This window comes from Mauremys mutica, chromosome 5 (assembly GCF_020497125.1).
Source record: "Mauremys mutica isolate MM-2020 ecotype Southern chromosome 5, ASM2049712v1, whole genome shotgun sequence".
NCBI lineage: Eukaryota > Metazoa > Chordata > Testudines > Geoemydidae > Mauremys > Mauremys mutica.
In genome coordinates this window covers 124,803,108-124,824,747 of record NC_059076.1, presented here as the reverse complement: position 1 = coordinate 124,824,747, position 21,640 = coordinate 124,803,108, and the positions used below count along the sequence as shown (strand labels likewise).

General features: G+C 41.1%; 1 protein-coding gene across 3 annotated transcripts in view; it reads right to left on the bottom strand.

Annotated features, from left to right (window-relative positions):
- POLN (DNA polymerase nu) overlaps window positions 1-21,640 on the bottom strand; it is a 258,875-nt gene that overhangs the window by 89,313 nt on the left and 147,922 nt on the right. For all 3 annotated transcript variants that reach the window (XM_045017374.1, XM_045017372.1, XM_045017373.1), the window contains 2 exons: window positions 21,497-21,574; window positions 20,485-20,599 (listed from right to left, as the gene is read on the bottom strand). In XM_045017374.1, coding sequence (XP_044873309.1) covers window positions 20,485-20,599; window positions 21,497-21,574 — 193 coding nt within the window. The remainder of the gene's footprint in view (window positions 1-20,484; window positions 20,600-21,496; window positions 21,575-21,640) is intronic.

Below are 21,640 nucleotides of genomic sequence, written 5' to 3'. Positions count from 1 at the left end.
CTTGTCTCCCCCTCTTCACTGCTGCAGAAGTGGGAATGTGGCTGTCTTCTCACCACTGTAGCTGTCTCAGGTCTGCCAACTGATCTGAGTAGGCAAGATCTCTTTCCAAGTCCTTAGATGAATTAACTAATTGGGGAATTATTCAGTCTCACTCTTTGTGGCTGCGAATACAGAGTGAAAGGAAGTGGGAAACACCAGCTCAGGTCCCAGTGTGAACACTGGTGGTGAGCAACGGACCTGAAAGAATAGTGAAACATCATGTCAAAGACCAAAGAGTGGTTCCATGAACTGGATGAGGCAGCATCTCTCAGAGATTGCATCTCTGACACTGTAAACAGACCAACACTACTGGACCATTTTCTTTGCCTTCCACACCTAATTAACTAGCTTTGCTGTGGAGGCTTCAGCCATTGAAGGAGGAATAGAAGCCATTCTGGGAGATAATACAGCAACTCTGGAAAGGGCTATATCAAATCAAAACTCTGCAGAGGCCTTCCCACAGAGACAAAGGAGGCTGCCTGTGCCATGGACATGGAAGATCTTGACTGAATCTCCAAACCCAGAGCATGGTAGAGGCTGAAAGCAGGAATGAAAGAACAACCCTGCCTCAGATGGATGGCCTAATACATCTCCCTGCTTCCTATTTTGGGAATGAGACACCAAAGAAGCCCACATTATGTTGAACTAGAGGCAGAAGGAAAACTGGAGTGTTTGGGATGGGATGTTCTTGAAAGGGATTGGGTTTGGAGTCAGAACTCCAGCAGCAGAGTAGTTCATCTACCTATGTGAAGAGATGACTGAGAAGCATTCCATTCCTCCCAGATCAAGCAGTAAAGGCTTTCTAGCTCTTAAGATTAGAAATTATACATGCTACACCTGTGTTTTCTACATGTTGTATTTAATTTATTTGTCATCTACTCCACTTAATTCAGAGTGTTAGTATACAGCATACACCCATTAGCTCATCAGCTTCCATTTACCAAAAAAATCCAAGAATGTAAATCTCAATTTGATGTGTGCAGTCCTGAGATGCAGCTCTTTATAAATTGTGTCCAGCTGTACTTTAATACTTCAGACCATTTTCAAAAAGACATGGACCAATAATATGTGCCCAGCCAGACCTATTCATTCTCAATTTTAGCAAGATACAGCTTGACCTTAGCATTAAAAGGTGAAGAAAAAAGGATTAACTAAGAATAATGAAATAAAATGAACTACAGTCACGTCAGCATGTCAAACTATGTTCTGTTCCCATACAACACATGCTATTTTCTTAAAGCAAAAGAAGCAATTGAACAAGAATATAGTAAGATGGCCTCTTTTATATATGTCTGTGGAATTAGTAGAGTCATTCACTGATGCTGGGACAAAGGACTGTTGGGATGGAATTGTCCTATTTTATCACAAAGCCCACTTATTTTATTGCATGCATAATGGAGAAAATTATTAAAATTATAGCTTCTTTTTCAGCTGTTTTAGATCAATTATAGGAAACTAAGTATTGTACAATAACAATAATCCTCTGGTCCTGACATCAAATTAAGTTATCTTGTTAAACTTCTGGTTTAGAAAAAATGGTTTCACTCATGCTATTGTTTAACTCATCTAAAAACAGAAGCAAGTATTCTTCTCAAAGACTTTTTCTCTGTGCCTTATCTGCTAGTCTAAACAAATGTCACAGCTGCACATCTTCAAGGGAATTGTGAGCAACATGGTGAAATTGCTGTAAGCTGCTATCCAGACAGTCTATCAGAATGCAAAGCAAGACAACTGTTACATTTCATTAATATCAACTACCGCCTCTTGCAAGGGAGTTTTTAAAATAGATAGAAATTGCTTTGCTGCAAAAGCAAAGCTGTTAAAATATTCCAGCTCAACAGCCTTGGATGTTTTGAAATCATTAGGGCTTAAAAATATCTTTAAAACTCTGATTCTGAGAAGGTCAAAGAAAGAATATATTTTAATATTTACCAGTTACTTTTGGGACACAATATCCAGTGAAAATATTGGAGAAAAACTCATTGAAAAACTCATGCAGTAATTAAAGATGTGGTTGAACCAGAACCCAAGATCTAAACCTTATATTTCTATATGAATCTGAACTAAAAATCTAGGATCTGAACACTCCTGGAGTTGGGGGTTCAAAATCTAGATTAGAACCTTCCCAAATTTAATGGTGTTCAGATTCTGTCCAATAAAAAGAGATGTGTGAGCAATGACCTCTAATCTGAACTCACAGTTTTGGTTCAGGCTCATCTCTAACCATAATGTCCCTAACTAATTGTGCAATTTATCAGGATCGGAAGAGAATTCATTCCTAACTGCTACAGCTGACTGAATAGAGTGAGACCATCCATGCTTGAGTGTTTTAATGCCTCTACTTCACAAAAACTACTAACAAGAGATCTCATCTTTTTAGAGTACGTAAAACAGTATAGAGCAGGTGTTTTTATGTCTGATAAACTTCGTAATAATAAATCACTCATTAGGACATATGAGAACATTGACAGTTCATCCTCAAAGCCAAGAGACTGCTTATTTCTGTCTTTTGCAAATATGTCATACGTGTATTGATGAAAGGCCATTTTGCTACTAGAAAAATATTATTTCACTCCCTGAAGCAAGCCAACAAGTAATAATAAATGGGTATGTTAGATATATTATAAGTATGCAAATCAAAAGTCATTGTGAATTTTGGGGTTATAACTCATTAATGTGCAAATTCCAGATCTCTTCCATCAAAAGATCATTATGCTTTACCTCACCGTCTTGTAATTTATAGTTTTATTGTGTACACTGTATACAACACATTAACAATTTAATTAAGTACCTTAAATACCATGAGTAGGATCTTGAAAACAGCCTTAAATGTGTTTCTTAAAAATACAATTAATCACAGACATTGTATGTCTATTATAAGATTTCAGTAACATGATTTCAAAATTCTACGATCACAACTTTTGAGCACTTCAGAATGATGTGAGAATCCAGTCTTTGTACAGTACCTATATCCATGTTCTATTCTCACACCGTATTTGTGATAATATATATGTAGAAAAATCTGTTAGATCTGCAATTGTCATATTGGATTTTCCAAGATAAGTGGTAATGACTACAGTATATTATAGATTAAAAGAAAAGAAAGAAAGAAACAGAGCACATTTTGGTGCCAAAGTCGCCTCATCTGAAAAGTAAGCATTTCGAAGGTGAAATAACTATTTCAAAAACTATTAAACATAATATATTTGCAATAGTCCCACTAATCCCTTTAGGCTTGTAGCTGAGAGATTTCAAAATGTTCCATAGCAGAAACTTTCATTCTTGTCAAGAGTACATATAGCTTATTGCACTAATATAAAAATTCCAACAGTTACTGTAACTACTAATTAAGAAATTACAGAATAAAGGAATGCAGGATCTGATACTCTGAGTGCTTTGTGCCTGATCCAAGCATGCACCGTCTTAAATAATCACACTTACCCAGAACAATGATTCAATCTGTTATCATTACAGTTATTTCGACAACCAGCCTGAGATGCTTCCAATTTATGCACATGATTACAAATCATATACTGGTTTAAATAAACTCCTACACCAGAATTATTAGCTGAGGACATGAACACAACAGATTTAAGAAGAAGCACCTTCAAATAGGGCCAGATTCTGCCTACCCGATAAGTGACTGTATAACAGGAGTAGGGAGAAAGCAAAAATAGAATTGTAGTCCAGAGGAATACACAGGGGCTGCTTTTTATTATTCTCCTATTGCTGCATTGTGCTGCAATAGGTGCAGAGGAGCAAAGTATAGGTGGTATCATGGCTTCATCTCGCCCCTCCAGCTGTGTGTGTAGGAAAGTATGTTGCACTTCTTAAGGGTATTGCACTCCCTGTGAGCTGGGGAGCTCCAGGAAGTATTCTACCTCCCAGAATCTAAGGAACAATAATGAGGATAACAGAGAATCCTGTGGCACCTTATAGACTAACAGACGTTTTGCAGCATGAGCTTTCGTAGGTGAATACCCACTTCGTCGGATGCAAGTAGTGGAAACCTCGTTATCTCTAGCTTGCTTCTTGCTTATATATATATATATATATATATATATATATACACACACATACACACACATACACACACACCTGCCCCTGGATATTTCCACTACTTGCATCCGACGAAGTGGGTATTCACCCACGAAAGCTCATGCTGCAAAACGTCTGTTAGTCTATAAGGTGCCACAGGATTCTTTGCTGCTTTTACAGATCCAGACTAACACGGCTACCCCTCAGATACTTGAGGATAACAGACTGAACAATTGTTTTTCTGAGAAATTTGATTACTTAAGATCAGGCCTGCTTGGATCAGGCACAACATTAACTCTCAGAATATGAAATCTTCCATTCTATTCTTCTAGAGCTTCACTTCTGAAAACATACCCATGTCTTCATTAATAACTGCAGTAACTATGTAAGCATTTTTCATTATTACAATAGGCTATAGGTATTCCCCACAAGAATTAAAGTTTCTGTTATGGAACATTCTGAATAAAACCTTCTGGAAAAATTTCATAGGATTGTATTTGAGAGAGAAGAATGCTTCTGGGCCTTCTTTTGGAGCCACACAGTTCTGCACTGTTACAACTGCAGGACTCTGCCAAAATCTAGCCCACAATTATATAATCAAAATATCTAATTATTAAGAGCCAGAGAACCTAGCATTATTGTTCACAGTGTGTAGTACTGTAGTTCACAAGAAAACCTATTGATATCAATTAAGCTAATTTTGGAGTAAGGAACTATTCCACATGAGTAAGGGTGGTAGTATCTGCCCTTAAATATTCTGCAAACATAATTAGGTTATGTTTTTCTTTGGTCAGGTGGGTGGGGAAATAGACCTAGTAGTTGGTTGCAGAGTTTAATACACCCCAAAATCCATTTAGAGATTCTCTGGGTGGAGATGGCCTGTCCCTCGAGTCTCTCTGCTATTGTGATAAATAGCTAGGAGACTTTCTGGTTGGTTTCGTTCTCTGCAGATAGAAGGCCAGATCTCATCAAACATTGAGGAAATAGAGTCAATGTTCCTCTGCAGATGTATGTGGCTTCAAGAAGAAAAATGGTGGGTGAACAGGTTCATTGATGTGAAATTGAAAAACCACTGTTGATTAAAATTTTGGGTGAAATCATAGTGAGACTATCTCTGTGGAAAACCGTGAACAGCGGGTCAGCCATCATGGCCCCAAGTTCGCCCACTCGTCTCATGGAAGCGATAGCAATGAGGAAGACAACTTTCATGGAAGGAGGGACATAGAGAATGATGCTAAGGCTTCAAAGGGAGACTTCATTAGCACAGAAAGAACAAGATTCAAGTCCCACTGATGTGCTATACGTTCTGATGAACCTAGCAGTCACTGGATGTGTAAAGACAGAGAAACCTTCCGTGGGAGGCTGGAATGCATGGATTGCTGCCAGGTGTACTTTCAAACAGCTGTGGGTGAGACCCCAGGACTTCAGCATCAAAACATAATTGAGTAGGAGGGGGAATCCCTGCTGATTCTGGCGAAGCATGTTTTTGCTGAGCCCATGATGAAAAACATCACCACTTGGCCTGGTAATGTCTGGTGGAGTCTTTTCTGCTACTATAAAGGATGTTCTGAACTTCTGAAGAGCACATTCATTCTAAGGCAGATGCCTATCCAAATACCACTCTCTGAGGTGTAGTTCAGGGTGGATTGGGATGTCTGATCTCGCCTTTGCATTAGATCAACAAATCTGGATGGATGGGGATAGGAATTGGTGGACAGGATAACATGCAGAGAAGATTGGGGAATCCGAATTGTCTGGGCCAGCGGAGGAGGGGAAATCAGAATTATCAAGGCTCTGTCTCATTGAATCTTGTGTAGTACTCAAGGTAAGAGCAGTAGTGGAGGAAAGGCATAGCTGAGTTGGTCCAACCAGGGGAATAAGAGGGCGTCGCCCTGGGAGCTGTGGCCAAGGGCTCCACTGGAGCAGTATGTCGCATATTTGCTGTTCACCTGTGAAGTGAATAGGTCTCTGATCAGGGTCCATCATTGAGCAAAGATGTCGTATACTATTGACTACACTCGTGGTCAATCACAAAATGTCTGCTGAGTCCGCTCCTCTTCTATTGGCTACTAAAAATTCCTTGTCCCTGATTGTACTGTCCTCAGAACTCCTCATCCATACACCCATGTGAAATACGGCCATCTTATTTCCTAACCTCTCACTCCATCTGTCCTAGGCTCATTACGTCTCCCCACTCATTCTTGCCCCTGTGGGATCATAAGTGAATAAATAATAAATTGCATCATAATTAAACTGTATTTTTCAATTGCTTGTTCCAGCCACCATTCTAGTCCTCTGCACAAATAACAAGAGCAATTTGTCTTTAATCTCTGTCTAAACACTGAAGGGCTTGCCCAATCAATGTTGCTGGTAACAAAATGGGAGAGGAATCTGGACCATGCATGAAATCCTACTAAAAGATAGTCACAGCAGTTTTCAAACCACCTCTTCTAAGAACCATGAGCTGCACCCCTCAAGTAGCATATTTGAGCAGCACCTCACCTGTACCCCATTTCTCTTTTCATTAACAGCAGTGCTGAATGGAAGAGCCTGATGTAAACAAAATAGAAATAACACAAGATCTAGAATTAAAGATATTTTGCTATAGAAACTAGACCAGAAATTAAACTTAGCTTATAGAACAACAGAGACAATGGGCAAGTAGAAATCATTCTTGGGTTAAAAAATACATAACATCAGGCCTGGCCAGCCAATTTGTAAAAGCTGTGCCCTCTATGGGTCTGTAGGTTACATATATGATGCATAAGACACCTTCTGTCCTATTTCTTCAAAGGGAAATCCTAGAAACCTCTACAATATTGCAATGTACACAGGGGCAGGGAAGTGATATGTACTGGCATGTTGTTTTACTGCTGTGAGGTTTAGATTTCAAGCCCTATTTATGTCCAGTGGAAAGATAACTTCACTGAAGCTCCAAGAAAACAGATATATGGGTTCTTTCCACCTTTTGGAAATGAAGGAACTCATCCTGACAAGTGAAAGAGAGTCATGAACAGCTGGTGCCACTCCTGACTGAAATAACCAATGCCTCATTCAGAAAAGGAATCTTCCCTTCCTCCTTCAAACATGTAATAGCTTGACCAACACTGAAGAAACCCACCCTGGATACTTCAGTCCTAGCCAACCAGTGTCAAACTTGTCTTTCATGGATAAAGAACATCTGGCTGAAGCTGAACTCGAGGAAAACAGAAGTGGTGCTGGTGGGCAGAGGAAAGTAGTTTGAGGAGTTTGCAGCCATAGTGCAGTGTCCTTTGACAATGTTCACATCCACAATTGGTCAATTCAGTCCATACTCTAGAAGTAGTCTTAGATTCCTCACTGATGCTGAGCTCTCACATGGCAGTGTCCATGAGTAATGTTGTCTACCCTCTCCAGTTGGTTAAGAGACGCTGTCTCATCCTGACATGAAAACCTGGCCTGAGTTATTCATGCCTTCATCACCTCTTGACTGGATTACAGGAGCATAATGTAACTGCACATCAAATCTTCAGCATTTAGGAAACTCTAACTAATACTGCAGCAGGTCTCCTCAGTCACACAGGCTACTGTGAGCATACCACCCCTGTCCTCTGCTCTCTACATTGGCTTCCCATAGAATTTCAAATCAGGTTTGAGTCCTTATCTTCAGGGCTCCACATGGCCGGCGCCCAGGATACCAAAAGACCATTTAGAACTCTGGGATAAATACTGTGGTTGACAACTTTGCTTTGCTGCTGTAATGGAACTCTCAACAATAAGATAAAGCTCACCTGTGTGGGAACAGAACCTTCTCCTGGGGAGGTCTGAGACTGTGGAATCAACTCCCCCAAGAACTAAGGGACTATCACACAAACCTCACCACTTTCTGCTCCCAGTGCGAAGAGCAATTCTTTGACCTTCACTTATCTAACATAAACCTGTAGCAACAGGTATATTTAACAAAAAAAGCCAAAACAAAAATCTACTAAAATAAGACACTCCACTCTTCTCTCTCTGAGAAGAGGATGAGAGAGCAAGCAACATGTGACAGAAGTGTAATCACATTGCTTAATGCACTACTGGAAGCCGGTGCTCAGATACAATGGTAATGAGCAAATTATTAAAACCTATATTAGAATAAATGTAGTTTGGAGCTCAACACTGAGCCAATGAGAAGTTGGGGAACCACATTCAGGAAACAGAGTGCTCTAATTTATGTACAAGCAGCACATGGAATAGTTTGTGACTGCCTGAAAAGCCTGTCAAAGATGGAGCCCTAGGCTGATATGTCTCATCCATAAGACAGTGAAGAAAACTATGACTGCTTGATTCCTAGACTACCTGAACAGAAGCCCAAACAACATCTCCTGAGTAATGTGAGACACTGTCAGAGTCTGTTGGTAATATATTTATTAAAAAAATGTAGGTAAGCACAAACAATCCTCGTTGGCTTTGTAGCTATTATCAAACATTTTCCTGTATGTAAAAGCAATTTTTCCTTTGTAAAATTTATATATTCCATTCCTATTTTATTAGCTACTGTTGTTAAAATTTAGCTTCCAATTTTTAAGCATTAGAATTAGGACTAGTCTTAATTTTTTTCACCTTGTGACTGATGTTTGTACTTACAAGTAACAGTAGGTTGAAATCAGCCTAAAAGGACTGCCATTAATATGAGCTACTGTAAATTTATATAGAGAAATCAGGGAAACTAGGATTATGCAAAAGGTCCTGAAAAACCCTTAATTCGCCTGAAATAAGGGTTGGCCAAAATCTAGCTAAATATAGATACAATGAGCCTAGCTCCATACTTGAAGAGCCCTGACACCCTAACCTTTCATATCCCTCTACCCCCGCTTCACAGCTTCTCCCTCATTTCTGTGTCCCTTCTGCTTGCCACTGCTGGCTTTCCAGAGGTCTTCAGGAAGTGCAAGGCAATTCCTTTTCCATAATATATTTTTTGGGCTGCATTAGGTAGAACTTCTGCCCCCCACAATCCACTGGCTTTTCTGGAGGATCAGGAAGTAGCCTGAACCACTACCAACAAGCAGGGAGAAGGTATACAGTCCCTGTGTCTCATTGTAGCTTTTGCTAGAGTAAATGGAAATCTTCCCATTATCAGATATGGCCAATGCCTGAATTTACCCTGTGGGTTGGGTGGTTTAGCCTTCAGCTGAAACAAAATTCCGCCTCTTCCTGAGTACATTATAGCAGTCCAAAAGGAGAAGACATTACATCTCTGCATTACAGTCCACTCATCAGGGTCTGGGTGAACATCTCATCCCTTTTTCAAGAGTTTTCTCCCCTTTATGAAAGGTTCTTCAATAGATCTTTCTTCAGCTCCTCTCCAGGCTACTTTTGCAGGCTTCTTCCTTAAGCCCTTTCCTTTCAACAGCATCAGCACACTTGTCTCTTGTCTCCTCCTTGCCAGAGAGATTCACTGAGTGTCTGACCATTGCCCTGACCTCCCTCAGACAGAGAAAAGCAAGCCTTTTATACTCAACATGCTCTGTTGGCAGCCTACAGTTCCCGTGATTGCCAAGTCCTCAAATTCCTCTGGTTTTGGCAGAGGCTATGTCCACAGAAGTGATGTGAACTTGGTCCTCTTAAGGGGCCAACCAAGCTCATCCTGTGACAAGATGTAAAGAAACACTCTTCAAAATAACTAATTTTAAAGAGGAGTTTTATAGATCCACTTGGATTCCATAGCATACATGCACTATCCTAATTATGGGGCACCTGTTTCCTCTGCTTAATCTAGCAGTGGCATACAGGGAAATGGTGTGTCCCCTTCTTTCTGGATGCCTTTGAAGGGGACAGACCTTTTCCTGACCTCTCTGAAGACCCAGTGGATTAAGTGAGCAGTGGCTCTACCTGAAGAGACATGGTGCAGGAAGCCTCATTACCCAGAAAGCAGGAAATCTATAACTTTCCCATTCCTTGCTCCACTGATGGGTAAGATGGCTCAGGGCCTATAAGGTAAGAAATAGATTTGGGGAAAGGGCTAAATTGAAGGGGTTTCATGTGGGTTTGGTTTTTATAAAACTTAAACCATAAAGTGAAACAGCAGAAGTTGGGCCACTGTCAATCCCTTCAGAGTTCTCTCAGTCCTGGACTACCCCAAGTCTTGAGAGTGTTATACTACCACAAAATGATGTCTTCTTTCATTTTTATAAACAACTTTAATTTCACCCTTCAGAATCATACACCAATTTTCTTGTTATTGTTAGTTTTTGAGACAGGAGAAGCCAGTCACATCAATTACACTAAAGGACTGAATCCTGACCTTAGTCTGTGTTAGAAAAGCCTTATCAGTCCTATCCAGAATCTGGTTAAGTCATTACACTTTCAGTCTTAATATTTTATAGCATTGTTTTTGTAGCATCAAAGATAAACAGCAGTGAAGGACAAATGCATCATTGTACATAAGGAGAGAGATTGTTATCATAATGTGTGTAGGTTAAATTATACACTATTTAGTGGGGAGAATCTATTTTAATATAGATTGCTGGCAGTTAGCTACATCATTCAGGTAATTCTCTTTCAATACATACCACATATAGGTCTGGAATTTCATTAAAATGTCCTTCTATCTTCATGATACAGTACTAAGTGATTTATAATAGAAATGGTTAAATTTTGTATTCTCATCCTATTTTTAATCTGTAGAATATAGGAAATAATTTATTGCACTCCCAAAACTTTCTCTTTGCTCCCAGATTCAGATGCTAAAACTCTGAAATGAAAGTGAACTTGGAAGTAAGTACTTGAACTTGACCAGTAAACACCATACTTCTCCAACAATGTATCTTCTTTAGTTGTAGGGAGGTGCTTCTGAGGCTACAGATTCTTAGGGATTTCTTTAGAGTAGATCAACAAACTTCATATGGAACAGCATGTATATGGGGACATGACTAGATCTTTAGTCACTTCCTGAAAATGCTTACCTACAGAGATAATTATCTTTCTGACACCAGGGTCTGAAGTGGAAATATGTATTTCAGGTAATAGAAGATTTATTTTTGCAGTTATACTACACTGTATACAGGTTTGTTTAAGGAGCTTCAGGAATTGCTGTTATACTCAAATAGCTTGTATAAGTTGAAGAAGGCCCTGTAAAAGTAATATTTACTGAGATTCCTAGGCATATGTCACCATTTTTTTCAGGAAGGATGGTATTGTGATTAAAGGAATTTCCCTGGTTTCACACATTAAGATAGCATTCCTAGTGGCTCAATCAGCAAGGATAGTAACTGTAATCCAAGTTCTGATATCTAAGCCTTTCTACACAGTGTTCCATAAGTATAAGGTGGCTCTGCATCCTCATCCTAAATTTCTGACTTAAGGTAGTGTTGGAGTTTCACCTTAATCCATCTGTAAAACTACTGTTTAGTAGAGTTTCTCTCTAAACCTTATGATTTACAGGTGAGGCTAGGTTATACAGGGTATATGTTAAAAGGTCTCTTAGTTACTATTTAGACAGGACAAAAGTTTTTCATAAAACTCTTAGGGTGTTTGTGGTATACGTAAACAAGTCTGAGTAGAGATTGTCTAAGTGGATTCAAACCTGTTATGACCTTGCTGGTTTCTGCACATGAATGTCTTAAGCATGAGGTCCAAAAGCAGCATTTCTGCTGCATAACAAAATACCTAAGGCTGATACCCGAAGCTCAATTCACACATTTATGCAACGTTACTGACTTGGCCTCTAGCCTGATGTCCAATTTAGCAGAGCAGGGCTTCAATCATTATTTAACCTGTTATGCTCAAACACACTGCCTTTGAAGTTTGTTATTATTAGTTCATTTCTCACAAATCTATATGGGCAATTCTTGAAAGAACTATGGGAAACCTAGTCAGACACCAGAGAAAGAAGCAGCAGAAGGAACTTTGTTCACTAGTTCTGGACAAGTTAAAAGGAAATAACCAAAGCAGAAAGGTGAATTCCACTGGTTTGACTCAGAGGAACATATCATCCATGTACTAATGGCCCACCTCTGAGAAGCACTTAAGCACATGCTTAAAGTTAAGTGTGTGCTTAAGTGCTTTCATGAATAGATATGGCAAGACCAGGACTAGCACATCCTGTGGTAGTGAACTGCTCACCAGCTGAGAAGCATAACAAAGCTCCATTTTATATCAGAGATCTATAGCCACAATGGAGCCAGTAAAAAGAAAACTTTGCACAGGACACCAAAAGGACTCACTGACTTTTAACTTCATTTATTCTTTAATCCCAGTCTATCTTTGACAGAGAATTCATAAATTATTAATCCCTCTGTCTAGCTAGGAATGATACAGCACTTTACCTTAGTATCTGAGTGTCTCACAGATTTAAGTCATACTCTCTTTCCTTCTCTCAGTGGAATTTTTAAACAATATTGCTTATTATTCATTTATTGTGGGATGGCTAGGTCAGAGATGTCAGATTTATATTTTACTCTGAGTTGGTCGTCATTTGGATCTCTTGTGACAGTAAATGCCACACTGCTTGGACAGCTGCCAAAAAAGCTTCCCTCTCCTGAGTCTCAGTCTTGTGGTGACAGTTCTAGTCTTCCAGAGGAATGAAACTGTCATGGGGGATCATGATTATGAAGAACGAGGTAATCTTGCAGGTTGCTTGGCCCAATTATATAAAGAATTTTGAAGATTAGGACCAAACTCTTGAACTTGATGATGTATTTGATGATAAGTGGTGCACTAGGGCAGTGGTTCTCAAACTACTGTACTGGTGACCCCTTTCACATAGCAAGCCTCTGAGTGTGACCCCCCTTATAAATTAAAAACACTTTTTAATATATTTAACACCATTATAAATGCTGGAGGCAAAGTGGGGTTTGGGGTGGAGGCTGGCAGCTCCTGACCCGCCATGTAATAACCTCCCGACCCCCAGTTTGAGAACCCCTGCACTAGGGAAATGTATTTTTGGTTGTCTGTGTTAGAGATAAAAGGGCTATCTGGGAATTTTCCACTTTCAACAGAAAATGCCCTTTTCGTAAAATCAAAATTTGATGTAGGTAAATTTCAATTTTGCCAAAAAAATTTCATTTTCCATCCAGAATATTGCTGGCAATTTTAAAATCAAGATTGGAATTTTTTTAAAATAAAAAGATATGGTCTAGTTTGAACACGAGTTGTACTGGGGAAATTTTATACAGGTCAGATATGATCACAATGGTCCCTTCTGGCCTTGAAAGTTATAAACCTTTGAAAATTGGGCTCCTCCCTGCCTGTTTGGAAGGATCTCATCAATTTCACTTTCAGACATCAAAAGCGAAATTGACACGAGCTTTTCAGGCACACTGCTGGGGAGCTGCAGTGGGCCTGTGGGGGAAGCAGGGAGGATGAGTGTGCCTCCTCCCTTGCCTCTCATGGACAAGTAAAGCCCACAGGATCTATAATGATCAGGGTTTAACTGATCGCCATATTTGGGGTCGGGAAGGAATTTTCCTTCCGGGCAGATTGGCAGAGGCCCTGGAGGCTTTTCGCCTTCCTGTGCGGCATGGGGCACGAGTCACTTGCTGGAGGATTCTCTGCAGCTTGAGGTCTTCAAACCACAATTTGAGGACTTCAATAACTCAGACATAGGTCAGAGGTTTGTTACAGGAGTGGGTGGGTGAGATTCTGTGGCCTGCATTGTGCAGGAGGTCAGACTAGATTATCATAATGGTCCCTTCTGACCTTAAAGTCTATGAGTCTATAATTAAGTCTTAATTTATTAGCATTGAAATTATTCTGTTTGAATCACAATCATTTTAAAGGGAAAATTCAAATACATTCATTTTTTTAAGATGATTGTGATACGTTGACATACATCATTATAAAATTCAGCACCCATATAGCACTTTAAAAAGGTAAAACACTGTATAAACATGAATTAACTCTCATAACACTGCTGTGAGCTAAGTATTATGATTCCTATTTTACTGAGGGAAATCAGAGAAAATATTTATATCAAGTGATTTCCAGGACCAAACAGAATCAGTGGCAGAGCAAGAATGGAAATATAGGAGGAGTTCCTGGCTCTGGTGCAGGTCTCTCTTTCTAGTTAGATCATGATGCTTTCTCATGTGGGTAGTGTTAGCAGTTAATCATTGCTTTAAAGCCATCAAAGGGCAAAACAGTGGTTATTGTCTTTGATTGTGTAACTACAAATCACAACTAGCTCATTTCATATAACCTGCACTCAACTTCTTTCTACGAGCTCTTTACATTTTAATTAATTTTATTTTTATATAAAAACTATTTATTTGCTTATTTCTGCAACTACTGCACTTAATATGCAATAAGCAAACGTATCTTCTAACCTTTGTTAGGTTTTAATAATTGGAGAAATGGTTTTATCTACTAGATGTTTTTGTTTTACCAGTGTTTGTATTGGCTATGTTTAAACACAGTGTACTCAGTGTTTTTGCTAAAGTGTTTTTGTCTTTGCTATTTTGTTCATTGTTTTTTAGATTGTTATGTTTTGTTTGCCACGTATTTACATAGAACCACCACAAAATATACCCCTGTGTATGGAAATATTTGCACACATTCATATACTCAGTGTTTTGCAGGCAGAATGTAGGGCATGAATTTTAAAATATGTCCCTAAAAGTTAGCTTGGATCCATACAGCTTATAACCCATCTGAAACCATAAGTCTCTTTGCAATATCACAATAGTTTCCACAGCAGCTAAACATATGTCACAAATTAAGGATTCTGACTACGAGAGCTGAATAAGAATTAGGAATGACAAAATATTCTAAAAGTTCTTGTTTTTAATAGAAGACTTCTTAACCAGGAACAAGGAGAGGAAACTACAGAAGGTCTCAAAACTACAGTACCCGCACGAGGAAATAAGGAAACAGATCAACAGAGCCAGACGTGTACCCAGAAGCCTCCTACTGCAAGACAAACCCAAGAAAGAAACCAACAGGACTCCACTGGCCATCACATACAGTCCCCAGCTAAAGCCCCTCCAACGCATCATCAGGGATCTACAACCCATCCTGGACAATGATCCCACACTTTCACAGGCCTTGGGTGGCAGGCCAGTCCTCGCCCACAGACAACCTGAAGCATATTCTCACCAGTAACTGCACACCGCACCATAGTAACTCTAGCTCAGGAACCAATCCATGCAACAAACGTCGATGCCAACTCTGCCCACATATCTACACCAGCAACACCATCACAGGACCTAACCAGATCAGCCACACCATCACCGGTTCATTCACCTGCACATCCACCAATGTAATATATGCCATCATATGCCAGCAATGCCCTTCTGATATGTACATCGGCCAAACTGGACAGTCTCTAAGGAAAAGGATAAATGGACACAAATCAGATATTAGGAATGGCAATATACAAAAACCTGTAGGAGAACACTTCAACCTCCCTGGCCACACAATAGCAGATCTTAAGGTGGCCATCCTCCAGCAAAAAAACTTTAGGACCAGACTTCTAAGAGAAACTGCTGAGCTTCAGTTCATTTGCAAATTTGACACCATCAGTTTAGGATTAAACAAAGACTGTGAATGGCTAGCCAACTACAGAACCAGTTTCTCCTCCCTGGGTTTTCACACCTCAACTGCTAGAACAGGGCCTCATCCTCCCTGATTGATCTAACCTCGTTATCTCTAGCTTGCTTCTTGCTTGCTTATATTTACCTGCCCCTGGAAATTTCCACTCTTGCATCCGACGAAGTGGGCATTCACCCACGAAAGCTCATGCTGCAAAACGTCTGTTGGTCTATAAGGTGCCACAGGATTCTTTGCTGCTTTTACAGAAAGTCTGTGTGCTCATACAGAATCTAGTACACTAGATACCCGATCCTGGTTAAAGTCACTGGGTATTTCTGTAATTAATAATGATTATAATAATATGTATATTATAAAGTTGCTTCCAAACAAAGTTTTCTTGAAGTTGAAAAGAGAAGGTAGCCATTGCTTGAAGAATCATTATGTAATAGTTTTGTAGACTCATCATCACACTCATATCTGATAAAAAAATTTGACTGTAACGTTTCATTGAAGTTGAAGTTCCTGGGTAGCAACTATACAAGGTTGGCAGCTGCCAAGAGCTATGAGATTACTGACTAGAATAACATGTCTGGAGCCCTGCCTAGAATTGAGACAAAATTTGATTCATATTCATGCACATATTTACAATATACCTCCAAAATGAAATAAGGATTTAATACCATCAAGAGGTTGTAATGACATGATAATATGTCAGACTTAATTATATCAGCAGATGCTCAAAATCAGATCTAACAATTATTTTCTAATAAGTGTGCTCTTATCATCTATTGTCTTTCTAGAGCTACAGTCCTGGGGAAAGACGGTTACTCACCGTAGTAACTGTTGTTCTTCGAGATGTGTTGCTCCTATCCATTCCAGTTAGGTGTGCGCGCCGCGCGTGCACGGCTCTTCGGAAGATTTTTACCCTAGCAACTCCGGCGGGCCGGCTGGGCGCCCCCTGGAGTGGCGCCGCTATAGCGCAGGATATATACCCCAGCCGGCCCGTCCGCTCCTCAGTTCCTTCTTGCCGGCTACTCCGACAGTGGGGAAGGAGGGCGGGTCTGGAATGGATAGGAGCAACACATCTCGAAGAACAACAGTTACTACGGTGAGTAACCGTCTTTTCTTCTTCGAGTGATTGCTCCTATGCATTCCAGTTAGGTGATTCCCAAGCCTTACGTAGGCGGTGGGGTCGGAGTTAGATGTTGCAGAACGCAACCGCTAAGCCAGAGGCTGCAACAGCTCTGGACTCCCGGACCAATGAGGCAAAGGTGTGGACCGAGGACCAGGTAGGTGTACAACACATCCCCCGAAAGGGAATGCGAGCCAGGAAGGCAGCTGAGAAGCGTGAGCCCTGGCGGAATGTGCAGCAAGGTGGCTCTATGGCACATGGGCCGAAACAGAAGAGGTGCAGATGCACAACGTCATTGAAGATGAAATCCTCTAGGAGGAGACAGGTATGCCCTTCGTCCGGTATGCCGGTACGATGAAGGTTGTGGGGGCGTTACGAGAGGGCTCTGTCCGCTAGATATAGATTGCGGACGCCCTGCAGATGTCGAAGGAGGGCAACCGTTGCTCTCCTTGCACAGAGAGTGGCTTCGGAAACAAGACCGGAAGGAAGATATCCTGGTGGATATAAAAGGCTGACACCTCCTTGGGGAGGCAGGTCGGACGTGGTAATAACTGCCCTTGTCCTTGAGGAACACAGTATCCCTTGGGCCTATTGTGAGAGTCTGAAGCTCGGAGACTCGTGTGGCCGCAGGAAAGACTACAGGAAACTGCCTTGCAGGACAGTTATATCAATGAGCATGTTGACATTGGCTCGAATAGGGCAGTCATAAAACTGGGTAGAACCAGATTGAAGAGCCAGGTTTATGGCGGGGCCCCACTTGGGGGGGGGGGGTGCATAAACGCTCCAAGCCCTGAGGAACCAGATGGAACGGAGCGGGATCTCGGCGGGAGAAACATTGCGCGTTTCGGAGCAGCATGAGAAACGCTTCCACTCGGCCAGATACTTTAATCGAATGGACGAATTTTCTACCACCCCGGAGAATCCCGTAGAACCGAGGCCGAACAACGTAACTCGGATCGGTTTAGCCACGCAGGAGTCCTGCTGTGAGGTGCAGGGATTACAAGACCGGGTGGTGAAGGTTGTCGTGATTCCGCGTCATGGGGTCTGTGCCAAGAGGGTTGCTACCGAGAGGTGTAGCAACATGGTGTGCCAGTGCTGCCCAGGTTACACTGGAGCGAACCCGATCAGGGGCGCTCTGTCCCTGCGGAGTTTGAGCAGGACCTTGTGAACCAGCGGGGACAGTGGACAGCGTACGGCAGATGGCTGATCCATGGCCTCAGGAAAATCCTCCAAGACCGAGCCTGGGGAGAGGCCTTGGAACGAGGAGAATTTCTCTCCCTCTTTCCGTTCTCGCGAAAGCGAGGAGGGCTATGCGGGCGGAAAGAAGGAACTGAGGAGCGGACGGGCCGGCTGGGGTATATATCCTGCGCTATAGCGGCGCCACTCCAGGGGGCGCCCAGCCGGCCCGCCGGAGTCGCTAGGGTAAAAATCTTCCGAAGAGCCGTGCACGCACGGCGCGCACACCTAACTGGAATGCATAGGAGCAATCACTCGAAGAAGAATCTGTGTGTCCTTGAGTCTTGTACCATCGGGCTATGCACCCCACCTGCATTGATTCAAGAATCGTAAGGTGGGAAACCGCAACTTCATCTGCCCTCAGTTTCTTTCCACTACTTCAGAGTTCATTGGTAAATACTCCAGAGAAAGGGAGAATGAGGGTTGGAAGTGTGTTTCTGCAGAAATTTGGAAACAGCAGAAACTCAGTAGCAGAGAAAATCAGCAGAAGCTAGGACTGGTGGACTCTGCTGACATCATCAGTGCCTGACTGTTTTTTACACCCTTTACTATGGATGGCCTCTCTCCCCCCTTTGCTGATTGGCAGTTTGCTCCCACTCTATCCTGCCCTCTCCATCAAAGTCTCTGTACCTCAGCCTGGCTCCACCTGTCCTCCATGGGCCCCTGCTTCCCTTTTCCCTTAACTTCTCCCTTTCATGCCCTTCCTTGTCTCTTTTTTTTTTTAGCTAATTTGCTCTCAACAAAATTCCATACAAACAATTAAAAAAAGAAAAAACAACAAAAAAGTATAACTTACATAAGGCTTGCAGACCATCACTTTGTTCACTCTGCTTGTACGCTACACCCTCTCTCTCCAATCATTTGTCTGCCTTGTCTATTGAGACTGTAAACTCTTTGGGGCATGGACTGTCTTATTGCATGGTTGTAAAGTGCCTAGCACAGGGGTGTCAATCTCAGTTGGTGTCTCTAGGTTCTACCATATACAAACTAATAAGTAAAGCTGCGAGTTTGTCATGGAGGTCATGGATTCTGTGACTTTCCGTGACCTCCATGACTTTTGCAGTGACCAGTGCGCCTGGCCCGGGGGCCATCTGAGCAAAGGAGGGCTTGGGGGGGCTTCCTAGAAGTGGTGACATCCTAGGCGGAGCCATGGCCAAGGGTCTCTGCGCGCTACCTCCACCTGCAGGTACCACCCCTGAGCTCCCATTGACTGTGGTTCCTGGCCAATGGGAGCTGTGGAGCCAGCACTCAGGGTAGAAGCAGCGCACAGATCTGCATGGCCTCGCCTCTGCCTCCAAGGAGGTGCGGAGCCAGGTAGGGAACCTGCCAGCCCCACCACCCCTCCCCAGCACCAGTGGGGGTCCCAAGCCACGTGCCGCTGCCCGCCTCCAACCACCCCACCCCCTGAGCATCCGTGGCACTCCTGGGCTACCCTTCCCCCCCAAAGATTTAGTCAGGAGTATATAGTACAAGTCATGGACAGGTCACGGGCCATGATTTTTTGTTTACTGCCCGTGACCTGTCCATGACTTTTATTAAAAATACTCGTAACTAAAACATAGCCTTATTAATAAGTAATACGCTTGAAATAATGCAGTTACTAGAAATACACCATTTTTTCTTCACTGGAATTTATCTACCGATCTCCTTTCTCTGGAGATCAACAAAGAGTAATTATACGAGGAATAGGGCTGAGAAAGACTTACTTAAATAAGGATTGAAACACTGCTCTTTCTCCTGAGTATCAGAGGGTCTGTCAGGAGACTTAAGTATCAACAAGCAGATGAGCCCTCACTGGAGCCACAAGAATCCCATGAGTGCTGTCCTCTCTGTTTCTTGTACAGGTAGACTTTGTTTTCCAAAGCAGATGTCTAAGGTTTTCAAAATATTTGTGGTGTAACTGGAGTGAATATTATCATCGGGAGACATGGCAGAGAGAAAGGATGTTTTGTAATCCTTCATGAAGCTAATTTAGGTCACAGCTGAGCCGATTCTTTTAAAATGTATTTGTGAATAATTATGCAATGAAAAATTGTCAACATTTATAACACGTTACTTGCAGTGAGTTATTTGACCAGTTCTAGTCATCAGGCTCATCTAGGTCAGTATTATTTGAGTCTTGAGACAGATTATCCATATATTAGCCAGAGGTAATGAAAGCTGTGGAGGAGAAAGGGATGAATAGAACCCCTGCATTGCTTTGAAGGACATGGGTGAGGAACTCTTATACTCCCTTTCATAATTCTGAAATCCTTTTCGTATGCTTGTCAGCTCCCAAACTTTTGAAAAAGTATCAAATTTTCAAGAAAATAAGTATTGTGCCTAAATACATTATATCACTATGAATATACAGTACTACAAGAGTTGAAGGTACTTTTGTCATTTTGTTGGCCTAAAAGTTCTGTGGTTTTCAACCATTTTTCATTTGTGGACCCCTAAAAATTTTCAAATGGAGGTGTGGATCTCTGAAAATCTTAGACATAGTCTGCAGACCCCAGGTTGAAAACCACTGGCCTGGTTTACATCAGATGGTGTAAATGTAGTCTTACCATTGAGAAGCCAGTGTAGTAAACACATCAGTGGTTTCAGGTTCTTGGAATAGTTTCAGAAGTTCTGGGTCACAGGATAGGTGTGCAAGGATTCTTAGTTCAATATGGGAAAAATCTAGCAAATAAAACTCTCCATTAGTACCCTTGCAACATTTCTATTACTGTATTATACTTTTTAAACATCCTTTCCGTATTTCTTTCCATTGTTATATTTTTCAGTTACTGGGCAACAGAATTTTATAGAATTCATGTTTTTTCACAAAAGGTTATAATTTTGTGAAAAAAACTCTAACACAAAACAATATAAAACTTTAGAGCCCACAAGCTGAAGCAGGAAGGGACATACAAATGTTTAGCATATCTGACATGTAAATACTTTGCCATTGCCAGCTACAACAGTGCCATGTGAATGCCTGTTCTCACTTTCAAGTGACATTATAAATAAAAAGCGAGCAGCATTATCTCCCGTAAATGTAAACAAACTTGTTTGTCTTAGCAATTGACTGAACAAGAAGTAGAACTGAGTGGACTTCTATGAGATGAATAGAAAAACATCCAAAATATTAATAATAAATTTAAATTGGTATTCTACTATTAACAGTGTGATTAAAACTGCAATTAACTGACAATTTTTAAATCTAGTTAATTTGCTTTGCAATAATTGCATGCATTAACTGTGATTGACAGCTTTAGTGAGAATTAACCTTGCCCAAGGCATGAAAACTTTCTGCATGAATGATTAAAGTTTGGCAAAGTTATAGATGCTTATGCTGAAAAGTATTAGACAGCTTTTCAGATCGATATTGCTACCAGCGCTGCCTATAATACAGACATTCAGACTCTGCTTGTGAGGAATGGGCCACTCTTGAAGATAACTACACTTAACATCAATGCTTTTTCTTCACAAGGTCAATGAAGATGTAGTGGCATCCAAAAGAGGTCTGGCAGCAGTTATCACAGGACTTTTGTTAATAATAATGGAAATTATCTTATGATTGTTTATTATTGTTACCTGCTGCTAAGAATGTATATCCTTCAGCTGAAACAAACAATGTTCTTGGGGAAATAGTTACTATTTCATTTTCTTTTCCTAGAAAGGAGATGGGAGAAACATATATTATATCACAGAAACAAAACAAACCAATAAAACTTTGTT